This window comes from Danaus plexippus, chromosome 5 (genome assembly GCF_018135715.1).
Source record: "Danaus plexippus chromosome 5, MEX_DaPlex, whole genome shotgun sequence".
Lineage (NCBI taxonomy): Eukaryota > Metazoa > Arthropoda > Insecta > Lepidoptera > Nymphalidae > Danaus > Danaus plexippus.
The window spans coordinates 3,947,518-3,971,015 of record NC_083539.1 but is presented as its reverse complement, the minus strand read 5'-3'; the positions used below and the strand labels follow the sequence as shown (position 1 = coordinate 3,971,015).

The following is a 23,498-nucleotide window of genomic DNA, read 5'->3' as shown; positions in this document are numbered from 1 at the left end:
TAATTTGGGATATCTTCACAGATTTGCAAGATTCTACAGATTAAAAATATTATGAAGAAAATAACGACACTGAAGCACCGAATAAACGGAAACTAGACAGAAGTCCGAGTCCAAATAATCTAGCAAAACAAAACTCTAAATACCAGATACTTAAAAATATATTTAACTATCATCAAACCAACATAAAATAATTTTGGTTCCGGCTAGATCCAAGTTTTTTGTACGATACTAGCCAAAAATTTTTTTTTCACCAAACTAGATACATGACAACCCGTGTACAACTATAGGCTGGATTCATAAAGGTTTCTGTACCGTAAATATTCACACACTTGGAATTCATTGAGAAACTTGACTTGAAGGAAGAAGCTGACCTCTATGATTGGCAATTTCACTAGCAAAAAAGCATACAGATATGCGTTGACGACGAGACTCTCCAATATACCGAAAAAATAATTTACTTAGTCAAGCAAATAAGCTTTGAAAGACTAAACCACTACTAGAAAATCGATAACAGCTCCCAGTTAACATAAAATAAGAATAATTAAAAGAAATTACAGTTAAGACAAGTCAAGCTAAATAAAGAAAACGGGAGTTAAAGTTTTCTTTCAGTCTGAAAATATATTTTTAAGCACAACATATCCATCAAACTGAATGTCAAGGTTTTGGTTTCTTGCCTTATATCATGCCTGATCAATGGAACAATGAAGTGGACATGGAAGTTTCACAAAAATAATAAAAATAAAATTATATCGCACCAACGAAGAATGGAGTGGAGTTTACTTAACACAAATAAAATAAAGCATACAAAGATACTCAACATTACAAAAACAAAAAACGGTTTATAACAAAATTTTGAAATAAAATGGAAGTGAGCTGGACAGGCTCAAAGGTGGACAAAAAGATTGATAGAATAGAGAGAGTCGCGACAGCGGGCAAAAAAGAAGAAAAGGAGTAGTTGCACCAGATGGGAGGATAAGTTCAAATGCACAGGATACAAATAGCGTCATCCAGAGAAGGTCTTTGTACACTAGGATATTTTGTAAGATATATAACATTTTGTAAATAAAAGACTACGTTATTTATATTACCTGTAATGCATTGTAAAAATATTTGTGACTATTGAAAACTTGTATTCATATAGTTTTATAAATAATTTAAATCAAAAAAAAATCGGGGGCATGTAGAGAAAACTGTTATGCTTTCTGACTAAAATGCTATTTCCCTATGGGATAGTAATTTAATTAAACGATCCCAACCATACTAAAGAGGATTATCTAATTAAATGAAAAAGCAGCTCACTCTGCATTTGCACAAACGGAATTGTACTAATTAATAAAATGAATAAAAGGTGTTCTTTTATATTTCATCCTTTTGTAATGATTTAAATCTCATCACCTATTAAAATGTTTTACAAATGACAAAAATAGAACTGTTAATAGAATCAGATTTTTTCCTGATCTTTCAAAATGGAGGCTGGATATTTTAAGATTTTGGGTAAAGCTAACCTCAACGGCCGTATCGTATTCTATATTAATTTTTACTCGAAGATTTTGTATGTTATTTTGGCAAATTCAGATTTGTTGTTTCTAAAAAATTCCTACAACTAGATTAAACTATTTTTAAGTCAAAATCTGACAAATCGAATAAATAGCAACCCAAAAATTTTTTCTTAGATTAATTAGTTGACCAACAGGTTACAAACTAGTATGTTATTTATTACAGTATGGGCTAATACATGTTTTTTATCTTAAAAGAACAATGATTATAATTATTGTGGGCATAAGTATTACAGTAGCATACGTCTGGATAAATTTTGCATTAGACACATTTATATTAGGATATTGAACTACTTCTGTACCTACAGAAACTAATGTCAATGGAAGAAAAGTTTAAGTCTTATTAAACCAATATATTTAAATAAAATAGTTGGCAGTTTTTAAAATTGTTATTAATTTATATAAAAACAACAAAAATTAAAATAATGTATTTGGATAAAACTATATTATTCGATGTAGTCCGTTTATATTTGCTTTCCATGTTTATTTTTTTAACTAGACGTTTCGAATTACTTGCATTAACACTATTTTCAGTAAAATGAGGAAAAAGTTTCTTCTTTTTCATATTATGTTACCGTAAACATGGTCTTATGTTATCGAACGGTTGGGCTTACATCAAAATGGTCATAAATTTACGCGAGTTGAGTTCGAAAAAATTATTAAAATATTTGAAATCATAAAACGTAGTCTACTTCACTATAGTATCGAGATAGGGTGTGTTAAAGGCCAATTAATACTATAAAATGTTCGAATCAAATAATTTTGCCTCAAATAGTTACGTTCATGAAAATGACCAAGGGTTCAAAGTAATTATTAACACGTACCGCCTTAACTGAATATTAAAATCGTGTAGCTAATGGGTCACAAAATAGTGTCAAATATAATTATAATATACTCAGCCAATAATAAAGGTGGCTACGGGTTTTATATTGAATTTAAGAGGCGATTGTTGAATGACTACAATTTCGGATTTTATTACTCAGAAAAATTAAGAAATGTGTTACATTTGTTTCATATAAATGTAACATATATCTTAATTTTTCCGAGTTAGTTTAAATTAGATTTATTTGTAATAAATGTTTTTTCGCAAAATAATATACGTTATAATAAAACTACAATTGCATTTACTTTAAAAATTATTTAGGGAAACATTTTATTTTCAAGCCAGTTACTAAAAAAATGACATTGAAAATAAAAATTTTGTTATTTGGTTTTGATGAGGAATATAATACCGTAGTCCCACCTGACGTACAATAATACTTTTCTTGTGCTTCTAGAAGGCATTCAAGGTGATCCTTTTGGGACCGATCGTCTCTTGTAACGTTTCACAGCTCAAGATATATTTTATTTCTGTACATCATCCTGAATATTAATAGGGTTCCATTGGATTGATTAAAAATCGTAATTTTCTAAATCCCTATAAAATGAAACCTTACAACTTTTTTTTTATATCAGAGGTATGTGAATTATAATTTTACTCGTAATTAAAATAACACTCATATCAATTGACCTCACGTAATGACTCTATTACTTGTGATCTGTGTCAGTACATACAATATTTTTACTTGAAGTATGTCAAAAATGAAATAATTTAAGGATTTACAAGTCATTAAATTTTAATTTACAAAATGCATTAAAAAAATTAAAAAATTTGGTGATGTTAAATTTTCCCGGTGGGAAGCCATAAGATTAACAGTAAATAATAGTTACCACCCAACAGACAGTTATATCGCTCATTGATTCGTTGGGAACCGGGATCTTATTTTTTGAAATTTGCGAGAGGTGGGTCTAAAAAGTTGTCTCGATAGTACAATTAATGGTCGGAGTGCTGTCTCACCAACTGTGTATATTTCCACAATTGCTCTATCGTGTCGATTGGCTGACGTATGTGAATATCTATGGACATTTTTGGGAAGGTTTAATTCGAAGTATCCAAATCTTGCCCTCACTGGCTCGCTGAGTCTCGTTGTATTAATTGACTATAATTTGGAAGCCCCATCACTTTTGATCCTTTATATTAATCTCTTTACTGTTATAAAAATTAAATATCCAAAATTTGATAAAATTGTAAAATCGGCAGTCTAATCCCATACCAAGCCATTATCATACTAAGTTAGACTTTTCACTTTTTTGACGATGACGTAGATTCTATGTCCTACAGACGTGGTGTAGCTTACGTTCTTCCTTACAGTCTTGCAGTCTTGAGTATACTTTTTAGTAGAGCTCTAGTCAAGTCTTGGTAACTTTGAAGACCCCAAATTTTTCGCACTCTGGATGCTGGTGGATCCGGGTATGTAAAAATGGTTTCTACTGTCTTTTGGTTGGACAGCAGAGACTCGGATACGAGAAATATGGCACAACTGAAGTGTCTTTTGACATAGCTGGTGGTGTCGGGAGATTTTAATATTTACCATTAAGTCTACCTATTTCCATTTAAGTTGACATGCCAGTAACTGGGAGAGAAGCGCAGAAAGTCACCTGATTATTAAATATTTCCTCTGTAATGAAAGTTATCAGAAGAAGCTTGCCATAGTTATACTCATATCTTCCTACAACAGGAAGCAGCGCAGACTATGATAGTTATTATTTCATTTTAATTACCTTCATACAGTTTTCGGTTGTGGAACTTATATTAAACTGTCACTTAAATGAACAGTTGGGTGACAGTAATTGCATCAGTGACCAACAATATGATTTCCGTCGAAAGCCCTCGACTGAAAATCTTCGCCACACACTCCTAAGAAGAAGTTCTAGTGAACAAAATTGAAATCTTACAATTCTCACTTAATATCTCAAAAGCTTTGTCATGGTCCACAACAATGATCTTATTGGTAGGCTTTCTGGGTGTGACATATTTCGTTGTTTTGTTACGTGGTTTTCTAACTTTCTCGTAGAATATGCTCTATAAATACTTATTTATAGAAGCTATGAGTGAATGGCAGTTAACACAATGGTTCATTCGGCGTTTATACTTGTAGCAACACAATTTTTTTCACATTAGCAATCTAGTATCCAGATGTGTCATAAGATATTTCCATACCTTTTTACACGAGGACAACCTGGCTTTGGCCTGACTTCAGTTTTTCTCATTTGGACTTTGTTTCTTCTAATAATGAGATCTGAGACTTTCGAGGGTATTTATTCACTTAAATAAAACAAATATTTTCGGATTTACTACTCATTTTTCTCATCTAGTCTGCCATTGATCATAGTTTCTGCAAAAGTAACCCCAACGTCGGAAGTATGTAGTCAAAATGATAAAAAAACGAGTAGTAAATGCGAAAATATTAGTTATACTATTTTCTTCATTTGAACACCAAAGAATTTAAATAGTTGCATGATTTTGTGCTTTCTCCCACTTTCAATTTTAAGTCTTCGCGACAAGTGTTAATAGACTGTTACTGAGATCGAGCGATGACCACTTACTACTTCAATTATTACCTACTAAAAGGTTTGATGATAGTCAAGCAATATTTATTTAAAATTAAACAAAAAAGAGTATCAATTTATAGGAAAAAGGCCCTAGCGAAAGGTAGTTGTGTAAACATCAGACCAAAGATGAAAAGTTTTTTTTTCTAATGAGTATTGTTGTAAGCCTTAAGGCTTGACAGCGTCATCTTGTCAGCTGGGCAACATCAGCTGAGTACCCAAAAGCTGATTATACATATAGTATTTAAATTTTAGAGGGTTTCGCTTTATCTTTTTCCTATGAAGGATAGTAAAATCATAGAAAGATAATTTAAAAACAATTTGGTATGTAATAATATTACATTTTAAATATAATCAAAAATTAAAAAAAAAAACATCATATCTAATGTATATTGTATTAAACTAATTACTTTTAACTTTTATCGACAGTCATGTTATGTTGGGTACACTGGATCTGTTTCAAATAAAACCCGCATCCATCAATGGTTCATCTTGATAATAAAAGTGTTGCATTAAAGTGTAACAACAACTTTAAGTTGTTTTAAATTTGTTTATATTTCCTCACAATTGTTATAAAGAAAATATTGAATCTATAAATTTTATATAACTCTCGATGAGGTTAAATGAAATTGAAAGCGTCTTACAACAAAATAAGTTTGGTTATTTTATTAATAAAATAAACACCGTACGAATTCAAGTAAATTTAATTTGGCTCAAAACTTTTTTGAAACGTTCAATCAAACTCTTGTTTTCGTACAGATTTAATGTATAAGTATTGATACCTTTATAAACTAAATTTATAAAAACAAAGACAAAAATATTACTGTAACAATATATTTTTTATATACAAAGTAGTTTTATAATAATGCAATAACGACTAGAATCAATGTTAGCATTGGCGAGAGCGGTCTAGCAGTGCTGCGCTTTAACGCTTCTAGTTCACTGACATCCGGCGTTTCATCAAAGTCACCCACTTCGTTGTACTGCATCTCATCGTACTTACCAGAAAGAGCTGCAATTATATCATGTATTAGAAAAGTATCCAGCTCTTATACTATATATCACGGTACACGGGAGGAGTTTTAATGGCCCGGTTTGACTTGCACTTTGTAAACAAGCTTCGAGCTTAATAAGTTTTCATCTCTTCCGCTTTATTAATATGACTGTAATTCGAAAGGCAGGTCCTTTATTATGTATCTATATTTATACTAATGAAATTATCAATTTAAAGATAATGACATTAGATTTAAAGACAATGATATAGAATTTAAAGACAATTTAAAAATAATGATAAGGATATTATAGGAAAAAAGTCAATTTAGCTATTCTTCACTTTCTCTTTTTTTTTGTCATGTCTAGTTTTTACAGCATAGTAGCTATAATTGATTTGGCTAGCATCATCTGACGACGGGTCATTTATATTCTTATTACAATCCTTGGTATTTTTGTGTTTTGATCGGAAATATAAATCATATTGTACATAGTTTTTAAGTTATACAATTTTAATTCATATTTTTATAATGAATTCCGTACTTTTATGAATTTATTGCAATAAGATTTCTCTATATCTAGATCATTCTCATATTTCAATAACTTGATATTTAAAGGCGATTTCAATTCTGAAAAATGTTCCACTTGGATTGTGATTTCATAAAACCATTACACACTTTTTCTTTACTTATTACAAATTATATATATTAAATTATGCTTACAGTACAATTTGATTGTCCCATCAGTATCTCCGAGGGAATTTTTTGATATGCAACTGTAAGTACCAAATGTACTTCTTCCAACTTTTTTAATTTTAAGCCTCATGTCTACTTCGTAACCTCTTTCTACGGACGTTACTTCAAACCTTTTATCTGCTGTGAAAAAAATAATAATTGAAATATAGATTAATATTTTCTCACTGGCAGTATTATAAAATAATTTTCAAAACATATACTTATTCAAATATTCAACAATTACTTAAATTTTACAATAGAAGTTATTAATTATAAATATAAGATATCTGTATGGAATACGAAATTGTTATTATAATAATTCTTTACTTACTCTGTGATATAATTTGATCGTTAATCGTCCAATAGTTTATTGATCTAGGAAACGCTTCTGAGTGACAATCTAAATGAACGGTTTCGCCTTCCTTCGCACCTACAAGCTGATTCTGTATTGTCATAATTGGAGGGACTAAAGAAAATAAAAAATATTTATTATAATTCCTATATTTTTTAAGTAACTAATCCTGTGACAGACATTGTTAATTACTATATAGGCTTCTGTTATTTATACATAAACAGAGATATATCAAATTTCCAAGGAAAACAATTACGCTGACTATTAAATTATTTGTAAATAAACAAACATATTAAATGAAACCTTTTGTATACAAAAAAATTATTTTTTTCACTAAATGAGGAAGAGATATTCGATCCCTCTTGTTACTTAAAGAGCCTTGCGCTTTAGTTCAATTTTAATGGGCTATTATTTTCTTTAATGTTAGAGTCTGTATTGTTAATATTCGCTGTAGAAGGAGCCATATCGTTTTTAACATCCATCTTGAACTGTTACGATTGTTTGAACGTTTGTATTTATACAAAAAACAAATTATTTTATATCGCAACATTGTCTTTATAACAGAGTAGTAACTTCTCACTGGAGGTACATTATAATATCAGTTTGTAATATTAACATTCTAAAAACGAGCTTCCATCCATCAACGTCCAGAAATCGATCATTACAGTAGAGTTAGCGTGCTTTACTTACAATGTACGACAAGCATGACTCGTTTGCTGACGGAAGGCGGTACTCCATTGCTTGCTATGCAGAGATACGCCCCCATATGCAGTCTTGATACCTTTACTAGATGTAGTACAGCTCCGCTCACCGACGAGTCTAAATCACAATGCTATAGTCAATAATCAAAAGTCATATCCAAGTGCTGTAAGAAAACTTATTTTTCAACAATTTTTTAAATGACCCTATCCGAGTTAAATTTATATTTGCAACTGCCCTATAACTAAATCTCAAATTGTCATATTCATTTGTTCTATACGATATGAAATGCGATAAAGTTTGAAATGACAATTTCAATGAAATAAATGTTATAACTTATAAGTCTAGATTATTTTTGTTCCAGTATTTTTATTTTCTCATTAGCTAAATTAAAAATTATGTCAACCAAGTTCTCTACCCAACCTAAAAACTCCAAACTTTATAATGACGTGCGTACCCACAGTAAACGCTGGACATTAAATAAATCTAAATTTCCATCTTTATTGCGCGAATTATTTTTATCTCGGATCGCACTTTCCGCTGAAGGAAATATAAAATCCATATTGTGAAAGTATAGTGGTTTTACTCCACATTTCTCGTAGATTGAAAGTGGAAGGGTCTTTGTGGTTTGCATGTTGCATGCTTTGAAGTTGATGTTTCGTTCGGATTTACCAGTCTTCACTTTATAAAACTCTATTCACGGGATATGAAGAGTTCAAATTCCGCACATTGGTTTATTTCATGGTTTTAAAGTTTTGTAACATTTTCAGTAAATTAATTTTAATCACAAACATATACTTAACGCTTGAATAGAAAATAAATAAAAATAACTGTATTCTCTATTACAAACCAACTTAAAAAAAACTGTATTTAAAATGCGATAGTTATTCTTATAAAATTTGTACTCTTCAAAGCCTTAAAATATCCTATGAGACTTCGTTATTTTAATCATAAATAATTATTAACATAAAAAATCTCTGTGCCATTTAAAATAACAACATTACTTGGTTATAATAGAATATAATAGTAATAATAATGTTACCTTAATTGACTTTGATTTAGCTTACAATTTCATGTATGGCTTACTATGTGTATCGCTAAAGTTTGCTGTGGGCAGTAAATCTCCTGCCTCCCTCCTCCATACGACAATGGGTGTAGGCACGCCGTGGGCTGCACATCGTAGTATTACATTTGCTCCCTCTCGAGCTACTTGGTCACTGCTCGTCGGATAGTCCAAGATATCAGGAGGCACTGCATTCAAACTGCTTATTTTATCATGGCATATGTATATATAAATTATATATTTTTGAATAATAATATAATAGGAATAAATAAATTCCTAAATACTTCCATTTTTTCTTATGTCTCAAATGTGTACATTTTATCATATGAATGACAATGTAATTATTAAAAATTAAGAGTTTATAACATTAAAAAGTTATATAGAACACATTTTCTAAATGTTGAACAAAATTCATTCAAAATGTTAACAAATATGTGAGGAAGTAATATTTGTAAAAGCATTCATATACTAGAAATTTGCTTTTCGCTTATCACAGCTGTACAGTTTTATAACAATTACATGTCGTTAACTTCAGAGTCCGAGCGACACGCACTCGCTTTATTATTCTGTAATTGGAACAAAACTTGTGAATAAAACGGTGACACATACAAATTAAAGTTATCTTTATATAATATTACCTGTATTCATTTAAATATAAGAAAATAGGTAAGTGTGAGTTGTAATAAATCTTGTTATTTATAAGTCTTGCTTTATATTCTAAGACCTAGCAATATATTCTGGATAACACAATACAAGGTTACATCTATTTTATTTTTATCTTGTTTTGTTTACCACATATTCTATTATAGTAGGTATTCAAAAAATATCTAGTAGTACAGAAGCATCTTCGTTAAGGTAAAAAGTACCAAAAATATTTTTAATCAGACCAGATTAAAAGTAAATATATTTCATTTTAGAATATTTGAGCACTAAATACGGGAAAAGGGATTTACTAACGTTGCTGTTTACTGCATATAACGTCTCATAATTTCAATTTAGACTTTCATAAAACCTCACTGCGCAGAAATAATGTACCCTTGCATTTTTTATATTATAACATTATATTTTCTCTGTGCAATGTATTTTACAAATTGTATCTTAGAAATGTATTAATTGTCTAACAACTTTTTTTTATTATAAAATAAAATCTATAATTTTATGAACAATAATATGTTCAAAAAATGTTTAATATAGATTAATAGGCAAAATTAATAAATTGTAATCAGAAAATTGAGTTTTGTTTCAACATGAGTCACTTATTTTTCAGAGGATGTTGTTTTCTTTTCAATGTAATAATTTTTTCAAATAAGTTTAGGTAAATTTATAATGATATTTTATTTATTATTTTACCTTCAAGATTATTTGGAAACATTAACATTTTTATATCAAATCATATCTAGAGTAAGAATCAACTAAACTATACATTTGAGAAACGACGATTTTGATTTTTCATATAATATTCTGAAATTAATTTATTTCTACATTTGCCTCTATGGTTGGTACGGAAATTGGAAGATGTCGATGCAGAATTACTTGGAACTCGCTTTCCCGAGGGGACAGAAATACGACAAAACGAGAAACGAGCAACAAATGAATTTTGAAATTGTTTTCCAAATTATAATCAGCTAGCAAATTGATGCAAGTATAAGCGGCTTAGCTTGAAGATTTCATTGGCGTGAAATTAAATGACTTTTATGTATTTCTCTCAGTTATCACGTCAAGCTATTTGAATAAAAAAAGTCGGTTTTTGTTTGGGTCTATTGCAATAACTAAGTAGGCAACAATTGTCTATTTCATCTCAAAATGTATGACTTCCTGTCATAGATTTTAAATACTTAAGTGCAGTTAAAGTAAAAATTCTAAAACATTAATCTAAAGTAAATGTTCACACAGCAATGCAGAACTGATGCTAATTTAAGGGTTTCGAAGAAAATACAGTAGAAGAATACATGTTTTAATTACCGACAACATCAAGATACGCCGTCTGGCTCTTCATAGGATCTGTGTTCAACTGACACATGTACCATCCGCGATCTGATTGACGTACATCGTGTATGTGCAAGAACCACACTCTTCTGTCGCTGTGGTTTACTGCTATACGATGATTCTTTGTTATCACGTGAGTTGCAATCGTCAGAATCGTCTGCGTGTCCACACGAAGCCACGCCACCTAGGCCACGCATTCACATTATTTAGTTGCAAAAAACTTATAGGCTATTAAAAAAAAGACTATTATCACTGAGTGTTAAATAATGATATATATAATTAAGTTCCCTTTTTGATTACAAAATTATTATGAAATCCTTGATTAGAAACTGTAAGAATTCATTATATGCTCAACCTAGTTTAAATTAGCTCAACACAGGAGTTGGAATTCTTGTTGAGGCAATGTTAAGTATTCTCAAGTTGCCCTAACCACTTGATATAAAGCGATAGAAATGTTAAAAAAAAACATTAAGTATTTTTATGCAATAAAAATTGTTTTATGAAAACTTAATTTACTAGAGTTGTTATCGATTGTTGTGATAAGAAAGAATTTATATTAAATGCGGTTAGAGGTTGTCAAGAAATTTCATTAATATAAAGTATAATAATTTTAAATTTACTAACATTACTTTTCTTATTTTAACAAAGAAGAGGAACATAGATAAATAAAAGATAACATACTCTATAAGAGCCGAGGTCATTTACGACACACGTAAAAACAGCCTCTCTTCCCAATGATACTGTCAGGTTACTTAAACTGTTTTCAAAACGTGGTACTTCTGTAATAAAGAATGGTTTATTTTATTTTAGATATTTTTCACAATAAAACATTGAACTAAAATTCAATTAAAACGAGTTAAAACAAATTCATTGCATATTCAATTATGGTTACTAGGTCTTTACTAGCATGCCTTATTAAGGCCTGATATTTTATCTTTGTAAGGATTACAAATGTTGTAGAATTTACATTAGAGAATAATTATGATGTGGAAATGCTTTATAATGGTTGAGTGGCTCGTGTTTATACACAAATTGTTCATAGATAGTGCGGCTTGGCCTAACATGGTTAAGTTAGTGCCCGTCCTCACGAACACAGGTATTAGCATAAATTATAATAGCAACAGATTCTGAAAACCACTGGGTAAGCTTATGCAGCAATATTCATTATTTCGGGGACCGAAACATGGCAGAAATCTTACAATAAATTTGTGATATTCCTTAATATTTATTGTAACAATACGGTTATCGCGTGTATATCAAGATAACTGTTTCGCCAAATTTCTAGAGCAGTCACTAATTATACATTAATTTTGTATATAGAAAACGCATGGGATTTGGTTTTTTATAAGTTTTTTTTTTTTGTAAATATGATTTGCAAAACTACTTTTACTTGTTACTGGATAATATTGTCCATTTTGTCAGCGTTTTTGCTGTTTATTTTTTTGTTAAATCTGCAAGTCTAACGAGTACCATATACGCGTCACGTGCAACGATCAGAGAAAGGATATTTATATATACGATCAAATTTAATTGAAACGTTTTAATATGATACTATCTTGCCAATTTCATCTTGAATAATACGGAAAGATGATGTGTTATAACTTTTTATAGACTGTCAGTTGTATTGATTTCATGAAGATAGCTTCATGAAGGTTTAATAACTATTAACTGGCTTTTATTTAAAAAAGGAATGCGAAGAAACGTATGAATATTCACAAGCGTTATTTTATTTTCCATTTCCAGATTCTGATTGCGGTAGTCATTAAACATTTGGACATCTATATCTATCTACACCAGCATATGGCCATTTAGGGATAAAATCGGATTACACTTGAAAACATTCAGTTTGAGAGGAATTCGTTATCATACATAAATATTCAAAATTCCCATGAAAGAGATGTCAACGCTATTTATATTATAAAATAGTAGCATGTTATTATTTACAGGAATTATTTTATTTGCCAATAAAAGATGAATAATTAAAAAATATGTAGATATATAAAAATATGCAAATTCCGCTCAAAGCTGGATTAAATGTGTAGTAAAATAAAAGTAAACGAGGGATTATTTGTGAATAGTAAACATGGTGATATTATATAAAAGTAAAAGGATTTCCCTATTTTAATAAAATTAAAATATGTTAATTATATGTGTGTGGCAATAAAGGAGAATTAATCACAGCCTCATAAAAATATTATATTTAACGTATCTCTTTGACAATAAATGTTATGTTATGTTGCTCGATAAACAAATAGGAAAAGCAATAAAATAAAATACAAAATTTTTGATCCCGACATATTTCAATATTGTGGTGTTTAATGTAGGTAAATTATTTCGATTCTGAAACTAATTGTACAGGGTTTAAAAAACCATCAGATATAATAGTTACAAGAAAAAATGCAGTACCTACGGCAACGCGATAGATCTTAAATAACATAAATTTTGTATTGGAATCATTAAATATATTAAGTAACCGAACGTTGATACCTCTGACATATTTTGTTTTTATTTTTAGTTAATTTAATATTCTAACAGAAAATCATTAGCAGGAGACGGTTGATAAGTAATGTCCAATAATTGACTGTATGGACGAAAAAAATATAAATCAAAGCATAGATATAAAGAAATGTAGTGTAGTGTGGCGTATAACAACTATCACCTTATAGTAAAGCGTTAATTAATGATATCCACGATTTTCGATGGTAAAAGTAAATAAAACTATGATTTTCAGATTTAATTGTAATATTATACTTTTAATACTCATATATTCCATTAATTATTTACATAATGTTGTAAATCGGAAAACCGTAATTTTTATTTACAATAATAATGATAGGTCCGATAAAAAGAGTGTTTAATACTAATAAAAAGAGTGTTTAATAACTTTTAGTTACAATGTAGGACTATTTCAAGGTTGCTGTTTGTCTCCAATTGTATTTAATATTGTAATTAACATCTTAGTAGATAAATTAACCAGCAACGAGAAAAAATGGGGGTATCGGTTCAAGTTTAATAATAAATACACGGAATCCATTTTAGCCTTCGCTGACGATCTCGCAATACTGACACGTAACCCCAAACACTGTCAAGTACTATTAGATGAAGTGGATAGATTCTGTGAGTGGACCGATGGATTGAGGACAAAACCAAGTAAATGTCACTGTCTGTGTCTCGGTAGGCGGAGTACAAGATACACCTCATACGATCCGGGATTATCGTTAGGCGGTCAATGCATTTCTACGGTTACAGAAAATGCACCATTTAAATTTCTCGGTCGGAAGATTGATAATATAGGTCGTACTCCATCTTTAGAAGGTATAGTAGATAGCTTTTTAAACGATCTCAACAAGGTAGATAGCCAACAGATCAGTAACGTTAAAAAAGCTTGGATCTACGATAATTATCTGACTTCACGTTTAAATTGGCCTTTCCTCGTTTATGATTTCAATAAAACCCTTTTGTCAAAGTTAGATGCAGGCGTCATAAAGATGTTGAAGTTGTGGCTCGGGCTCGCGCTAACGGCTGATTCATCGGCTTTATTTAGGGATCGCAATAGTTTTGGGATGAGTCTAAAAAGGCCATCGGAGCTCTACAAACACCTGAGAGTTTCCAAGAGATATATCCTGGGAAAATCCCAGGATGACGTCGTTACATCGCTAACAAAAGACAAAGATGCCCCAGAGCTAGAGTCAAGGCTTCAATTCCACAAGCAGTTTATGATAGGAGCGCAAAGTAACAGAGTAGGGTTAGGATCAAGTAGGAAGGTCCAAGATACGGATATATTGAAGTCTTTTATTCGGCAAGACGAGAATGATAAATATAAGATCCATGCAATAAGTTTAGAAATGCAGAACGAGTGGTTAGACATAGGAGATTTTTGCATCCCATTAGCACTAAAATGGCGCACCTTAATCCATGATTGGTCGCCAGCATTGCTAAAATTCTATCTCAATGCGTTCCAGATGACTCTCCCAGATCAAAGTAATTTAGTAAGATGGGGTAAAGGTACCGAAAAGACTTGCTATATCTGTGGGAAGGCAGTTGGAACTGCTAGGCACTTGTTAGTGGGATGTAAGGTACTCCTCGATAGCGGTCAATACTCGCGTCGTCACGATAGGGTTCTAGAAATCATACGTGAAGCGGTTAGTCTTTCGGTAGCCAGAGCGCAAAAGGAAATAACCACAAACGAGCGATCAGTAGGTTTTGTGAGAGAGGGCACTAGGGCTATAAAAACAAATGTCAAGCCTTACTCCATCCTTAAAGCGGCTACGGATTGGACTATAATGATGGATACGTATGAAAAACAATATAAAATCCCCGAGGATATTTGTGCGTCGGCCTCCAGACCAGACATATTTATGTATTCGCGAATCTTAAAGCGCGTTGTGATGATAGAGCTTACGGTTCCTTGGGAAACCAACATCCCCAAAGACCATACCATCAAGGTCAACAAATATTACGAGCTCACAAACGAACTCACTCGAAATAGGTTCGTCGTGGATTTATACGCGGTAGAAGTGGGAGCGAGAGGTATAACGGCTAAATCTCTCTACAACCTGCTAAAAGACTTGGGCCTGTCCAGAACTCACATCAATTCGTTCTTGGAACGTACTTCGAAGGCAGCTCTAGTAGGTTCTTTTCAAATATGGTTAGGTAGGGAGAGGAGCTTGGACAGTGGAGGTGAGCGTTTAACGCGCGTTAGTTAGGGGCCCCTTAAACCTACACCTGGGTCGCAAGTCCCAGGCACTGTTGAAGCTCCACTCCCTGCAACGCAATGGACCCGGCACCCGCACGGTGAATCCATTGAATGCTAAGAGGTTTCGTCTCTTCTTTAAAAATGTTTAATGGGTTGCATAAATTTCTTGATATATAATTAGTCTTACAAATTGAAGGTGGTTCTAAAAGAATTTATTTTGTCGAATGTCTTACTTCTATAAACTCAACAATGTATTCTATATTTAAAAGATATTCCAATTCAGCCTACTGAAATAAGCTATAAATATGTAAAAGAATTTGGCACAAAATATGTCTGTTAAGTGTTCTTCAAAATACTGCTATTAATTTCAAAAGTCTCTTTGTTTTCAAAAACAAAGAGTTCTAAATACACCCAAACGTTAAATAAAACATAATTCTTTTCACGATACAACTATTTTTTTTTGATTTTCATAATTTTTTGTCAATATCAGCCTCAAAGGGCCTTTATGTTTAGGAATGTCTTTGTAATAACAAATAAATTTGTCAAGTATTGTTCTCATTTTAATTGTTATTTTAAATTACACAAAAGTCCTTACATTAATCGTACCTAATTATTCTGGGCCTTGAAAAAGTTTATCTTGCTGTGAAAATCACACCATTGTTCCCAAGTTTAGGTACTACGAATATAAATTGCTATATATACAGATATAATAGCTGCTGCCATTTTTATTATTCTTTCTCCTTATTTAAACATACTCCCTTTTATATTTTAACGAATCAACCACTTTAAATTATATTTAAACAGGACTTTAACGAGTTATGATTTTTAAAAATAAATATAGAACACGTTGTTCATTTCCATAGCTACTTATTATAAATTTAAAGAGTTATTAAACACGAATATGTCTGAATTAAAAATTACCTCATTGTTCATAAATGTATTTGAAACCCCACAAAAACAATTTAGTATCCATTACTTATTGGCGTTAATTACATTAATGAGATGGTTTTAATATATGCTGTTCAACCGTTTTCCTCACTTTCATTTTGCTTGCACGTACAACTTTATTGTGAGTATAAATATTACCGCCGGCGGGTGTTGTTTTCTCACACGTTCATTGCTAAGCATTTATTGTGCCTAGAGCAAATTTGCTTGCGCAGCGCAATATCTTAGTGAACGGGCCTGAGGGAGCTATCTTGTTTTATTTACCCGCCTAAGCCGATAATGAACGCTTTTTCCCGTATCCTTGCGAAAAGTCAATACACTAAAGGTTCAATAAAAGTTAAAGGCAGTTGTCGCTCGTGTCTCAACTGTGAACCCCTATGCTATGGGTCTTATTGTTCAATGGACAAATGACGTACAAAAATTACGATCTTCCTTATAAATATAAGATAGTAACTTTTTGGCTTTTATAAAACGAAAATGCTGATAAGATAGAATAAAATATTAATATGTTTATAGATAGTAAAACGTCAGGTCCGTCCGTATCGTAAATGTCAGAGATTGTGTTTACTGTTCATAACTAAAGCAATATTAATTTATGTTACTTGTACGTGATGTTTTAGCTCATTTTTGATAATTCTTAACAATATATAATGGTACTGTGCGGGCAGTTGGATATTGTTTATTACACGGCAAAAAGGGAGTAACAAAATACGATCTTTATCTATTGTAAGTTCAAGGGTAGGGGTGAACTTACAGGTATATTTATGTCAGATTATTATATTTCTAAAAGTGAGGGTGAAAGTACTTTTAAATGTTTCGTAGGAACGTATATTATAATTCGATACCATAAGTTTTTTATTTTAAGTCATTTATATATTTTTAATCGATTTTTATAATATAAAATAATTGGTACAACTGTACGTTTTTTTATACTTATTATATAAAATAAAACAGAGAAAATTATTTATTCATTTTAAGTCAGTAAAACTTTTGTAGAGCTATAATTAACTACTAATGTGTATTATAACCTTTTTTTTCACAGAGTTCGGTCATCCGAACTGTTTAAATTCTGCTGTATATAAATAATGAAAATACTGTTCATGTAGGCCTTAACAGCTTATGAATGAAATAGTAGAATTTGGCATTATGAACGTAAGAATCTAAGGTTCACAACACTACGATTCCATTTAAGACAATGTATAAAACTTTAACGAAAAATAAATAACATAACTTAAGTATTTTAAAGTTTAATTGACACCTAACTCGTGTATCTCAGTAAGAAAGGTTTACAAGCAAAATAAAGATGAATTAACATAAGGATTTTCATTCTTTCGCTTCATGAAACATAAATAAAGGAACATTGCGCTTCATTCCAAACTAGATGTCTCTTTTAAAAAAGGTAAAATCTGTGCGATTTATAAAAGGAGGAGGTAGGATATAGCAGATGTTGAGCAGGTCTAAAGCGCACTTTACAAAATTCATCGGAATTTTGTTTTATTTTGTGGCGAAGCTCCCATTGATATGTTTTCTCAACTTTTGAGTATGCTGTTGTTTTACCAGATAGTACATTAAAAGAAAAATATTTACATTTATAATTTTATTCAATCACATAATTAACATATTTTACTGATTAATGTCAGATTCACTCAAAAGGTTTTAATTAATTGTCAGAGTAAACGTTAAAATAAATTTAATGACAATAAAATATGTTGGGAAAAAGAATACAATACTCCTCATGTGTTTATATATTAAGTGACTTCGCCATAAATTATATTGACTGGTCATATTTTCTCAACGAAACGAGTCAGGTACAAGATAACGCTTTTAGGCAATGACTTGTATAGAGATTGTTTAATATAAATATTTACATATTTCATCGCAACCTTGTGCCTTGCCACCTTGTGACTTGCTATCGTATTCTGAAAAAGCTCGTCACGCAAGCCTTAAATATAAACTTAAACGTACTATAAACTTTATACTTGTATGTTATGAGTTAATTTAGTCTTGCGATAGATAAAGCAATTTCAAAAAGATTTTATAAGTGTTCTAAAATAGTATTTTATTATATTTGGGAAAAAGAAGTTAAAAATGTTAATTTCCAGTCCTATTCTTCTTTTTTCTATATAAAAGTACATAATCGTTGGAATAAAGTTTTTAAGTGATAAAATTAATTTTGAGTTAACGAATAATTTATCAGACTTACAATGTCTCTGATAATAAACACTGTTATTTGAAAATATTATAACAATCTTGCAAATTTGTGAACGATCTGCGTGATTCAACAACTTTTCCTCGAAGTTAGCCTTACAAACTTTCCAGTCGTGTTCCTAAAACCTTATCGTCCGTAGAAGTAACAAGCCGAGATAAATGAAGTTTGGTTGTTCTTAATTTAATGGCTGGTGGGAAGTTAAGCGGACGTGATGATGGGATGTATATTCTGGGCATTCATAGAACGGTTTATTATTATTAATAAACATAATATGTCCCTGAGCTTTTGAGATTTTTAATTTCTATTTCTATTTATTTTTATATTTATATTTTCTATTTTCTAATTGATAAAAATCAACTTATTATTTTTCTTTAAAAACTGAAGAATCAATGAACTTGTTAATATAATTATGCTACTATTAAATATAAAAGCAATTAATAGAATAAAATGGAAAAAAATGACTGTGCTGATTGTTGTAAATGTGTATTCACACTTCTAATCCTATTGGATTCCATGTTTATTTTTCTTTTATGGGCTTGTATTGACTTGTTTGATCTGACAACAAAGCTTGCGAAAATGTATCTTACCAAGTATAGATAAAGCATGGATTAAGATGAAAACTTAAACACGTTTACATTACTAAATGCCAGTTAGTTATAGGCATGTAAACATACGTATAGAAAACAGAAATAATAAGGTCAATCACAAAACATATATGTATTTTATTAAGCTATTATAAGTTTCACAGAAATCACATATTCCATATTTATTTTTTCAGTTCTTGTAATTGATTCTAGACTTTTTAATATAGTGAATTAATAAATTAACGCTTTTGGTTAGCAATTGGATCTGAAATCGGTTTATTTTCATTTTATTTTGTTAAATATTGGCACCACTTTTCAAATAGTTATAGTTTAAAACACTGAAATTGTAACCACAATCTGTGGTTCCACCAAAATTATTGCCCAAATGTATATATAAAATATTTTTCAATGAAGTCCTACGGGTTTTTTTTTAACATACTATATAAAGTTAAATTTAATGCTTATATTATAACTATTACAATGATAAATAATATCCAATTTTTTTTCTTGCTTTTACCACCTAAAAACTTACATTTAAAAGAACTCCATAATTGTATGGAGCTATTTGAAAATATAAAAAAAAACAACTTATATATAAACAGTGTAAAATAAAGTTTTTTTTAAGATTAATGTATGTATTTTGAATAAGATTTAATGGGTAGTTAACTTTATTTGTATCAGATTGTCGGTGTTACAAAGGAAGGAAGCATAGGGAATCGTTCAATCTAAGATAGCCTTTATAACTTTTACCAAATAAATTTTTCAATATGATAGTGATACAATTTAAATTATTTTAATAATAGCTTATGCTTTCAATTTCGTAATTGGTTTCATAGATAAGATACTAACGTATAATTAAAAATACTTTTTATAGGAAATGGTATACCAATTGGTTAAGCTCTATATATACATATATTTGTTTGTTGGTCAAATATCAAGCCTGTATATATATATATATATATATAGACTATGATACTTGAATCAACACAATTCTTCACTTTTCTTGCAATCTGCTTGAGTAACTACTCGGATTTTTTTTTAACTACTCGAATATTATGTTAATGTGTAACCTATTTCACTGGATATTTTAATTTAAATTCGTTCTGTAGTTTTTGTTTTAAAGAACAACAAACATTCTCACATACTTTCACATTTATAGTATTAGTAGGATACTACTTTTTAAATTATACTCGGAGTAACCTAACACATTAAAATTAACGACATCTCTACACAGCGATATAACGATCACTTTATTTATTTCTTAATTATTTTGTGAAAATGTTTTTGTCTTTAATGTATTTTTGAGTATAAAATAATTTATATAATAGCAATAGATTAATAGAAAAATCAAAGTATTATATTAAATTACTTCTACCTAATAATTTCGAATTTGTTTAATAAAAAAATAAAACGACAATAAAAAATTTATCGACTACCGTCAAAATACATTATTGAGTTCCATTAATTAATTTTAATCCTATCACAAAAGAAAATCCATTTCAAAGTTTCCTTCATGTAATAGGTTTTATTCGGGTTGCGTGTTAATTCACTGCCATTAGATACGATCGGCTCTAGTTGATTAATCAAGTCTATGTTTTCAGTTACGGGATTTTCTAAATTGGCAGTGTAAGTGAGACAGGCGCTTGACGCCGCTAAGCCGGCACAGATCCGGGCTTACGTTATAACAACAAACGGCCCCTACATGTGTACAAAGTAAATTATTGTTGTGTTACTCTTGTTTCTGTTGTTAATTTGGGATTAGGGATGAAGTGGATATTTTATCACGATATAACATATTAAGTTAGGTCCAATCAGCGTTGTATTTACAATAAATTTATAGGATCTCGCCTGGAGGATTAAGTGAAATAAGACAAGGTATAGATAAAAAGGTCACAACTTTATTTATTTCTATACTATCATAGATTGAATAGTGCCACGTGATAACTAACGTCAATAATGTTAAATATTCAATCAATTTAAGACAAATTCTGTTCTTAAACAGCTTAAATATTGGAGAATAAATATAAATTTTTTGATCACAACTCATACTTAAGGTCTTTGTTCTTCAAATATAAAAAAAAAAAAAGGAATGAAGACTAAATTTTTCAACGACAAAAACTCAACAATGTTCACAGGTGTATTGTTCTAAACTTTTATTAAAATGATCATTTTCTGATGTTTTATTTTCTTGTTCATGCTCTCATTATTTTCTGTCATCATCTTTCCTTTTAACTGCGACACGCGAGTAATAATTAAAAGCTTTTGTCTCTTTCATTATACACATCACTTGCACATAGAAATAAAATATTTAGTAAACTTTGTATTTAGTATTTAGAGAACTAAAAATATTTGGATTATTACAGATTTTTAATCTCTCACAAAACAAATTAATAAATTTTAATAATATTTGTTATCTTAATAAAAGAATCTTCATTTTTATTGTCACACTATTTTCTTATTACTTAACTGATTCTTCCCGAATATTTAGATGATTAAAACAATTTTTTTTGGTTCTCCAAGAGGCTGTTTCATTAAAAAATACTAGTTACAGATTTAAAAGAGGCGGTAAAGAACTAAGCAGACAATGTTTAATTCTACGCAACTTCAAAAATGGCAATACTTTGTTTTTTCACTATGAAAATGACTACAATGCCATTACTATAATAAAATATTTGAATGATTACATATTATTTTCTGAGAAATACAAGAGGGTTCCATTCGATGGCTGTTTACGGTAAGGCAAGTTAATCAAAGTCTGGCGTAGTATCTCCTTTGTTGTTTGGCCGAATCAACTGTGGAAAAACACTCAATTGACTTAGAAAGGTGCGTTAAGCTGTGGGCTCCATCTGCTGTCTGTGATAGAAGAATTGAAATCAAATTAGATATTTTGAAGTTTCTATTATGTAATAACTATTTTTTTTCCATTTATATATTGCGGGAAATATGATGTCATATTTTTTTTGAAAAGCACTATTAATGATATATAGATTGAAAATTATTAAATGCCTTTTTATAATTGAGAATCTCAAGATAGATTCTCACCAGCGGTGAGAAGTATATTTTTTTTATGACTACTTGTATCTGCTAGTTAGTCAAAGAAGTCTGCGAACTGGCGTTGTGGGTTAAACTCCAAGTTATTTCTTTAATTCGATATAATGCTTAAGCCAAGACGAAGAATACTATTATAATTCCAAAACCTTTTCCATGAATAAATCAGTAAAATTAATATTCTAATTTTAGTCATCTTTGCTTGTAAAATACCTACAGGAAACTATTAAATAAATATTTTCCATGAAAGCAATAATTTATTTATTCATGAATTATGCAAAGTGTACAAAATATAGAATTCGGAAATAATTAAACGTAAACAATAAATATTTATATCATTCTGATTTGTGTACAACTTAATGACCGCCAGTATTTTTTTGTTCATATTAATGAGGTATTATTGTCTTAAATAATTCTTGAAGCAAATTTTTCTCTGCCACTCAAAACTTATTCAAATGATATAAAAAAGAATAATTCGTGAAAATAAAAAAAAATGAAATGTTTGGTGAATATCAAATATTTTAATTATTTAGTAAAGAACTTAATTACAGTGAATTGAAATCAATAAAGGATTTCTAAAAAGAAACGTCTTAGCAATACTTTATAGTTATGTTATAATTCATTACCTTGTTTAGCTAGAGAATTCTATATTTTTTTTACTTTTTTCGGGTCAAGAGCTTTAAATTACATGACTATTTTATTTTCAGTTCTATTAGAAATATATTCTTACCGACAGAATCCTTTAAACAGATCACTACATGGAAGACAAGTCCAAAGTGTACATAAAATAATATCTTCCCCACCATCATTAAGTTCACATTGCACCACAGTTCACTAAACAACAAACACAACTTTTAATTACTTATGCCATACTTTGAGCGCTAACGTCGTAGAGATTAGAAGTTGTTGACTCGTTTAACGTAGTCGATGTGTGCGGCTTTCTACGGACCTATGGCACGACTGAAGTCGCTTTTGAAACAGACTTACAGTAAGTTCTCTAACTCTGTGCACATGCGCCTGATAACCCTTACATATAAATCCCCTTGATATTCAAAACCGGCAAACGAAGTTAATGGCTTTTAAGTAATGGAGTAGAAACGTTTGACGGATAATGTTAAATATCTTGAAAGGAAAATTCAGCGCATTTTTATTACGATTTTCATGGTAGAGACAATATAATGGTGATGTTTTTTTATATAATATAGTT

The 23,498-nt window shown here is 30.1% G+C and overlaps 1 protein-coding gene across 1 annotated transcript; it reads right to left on the bottom strand.

Annotated features, from left to right (window-relative positions):
* Nucleotides 1-5,842: 5,842 nt before the first annotated feature.
* On the bottom strand, nucleotides 5,843-23,263 carry LOC116769170 (lachesin-like). The gene is made up of 8 exons (XM_032660197.2): nucleotides 23,022-23,263; nucleotides 11,491-11,588; nucleotides 10,786-10,993; nucleotides 8,847-9,011; nucleotides 7,752-7,880; nucleotides 7,041-7,175; nucleotides 6,698-6,850; nucleotides 5,843-5,997 (listed from the first exon to the last, which is right to left on the bottom strand). The coding sequence occupies exons 1-8, from the start codon at nucleotides 23,098-23,100 to the stop codon at nucleotides 5,843-5,845; spliced, it is 1,122 nt and encodes a 373-aa protein (XP_032516088.2). The 5' UTR covers nucleotides 23,101-23,263.
* Nucleotides 23,264-23,498: the final 235 nt, after the last annotated feature.

What these genes read in the sequence shown, in the direction of transcription:
- LOC116769170 (XM_032660197.2), bottom strand. Translation starts at nt 23,100, where the DNA reads ATGATGGTGGGGAAGATATTATTTTATGTACACTTTGGACTTGTCTTC. An exon ending in CTGTTTAAAGGATTCTGTCG is followed by an intron (nt 11,589 to 23,021) that starts GTAAGAATATAT and finishes TCTTTATTACAG; the next exon opens with AAGTACCACGTTTTGAAAAC. An exon ending in AGTCATGCTTGTCGTACATT is followed by an intron (nt 7,176 to 7,751) that starts GTAAGTAAAGCA and finishes TATTTTCTTTAG; the next exon opens with TCCCTCCAATTATGACAATA.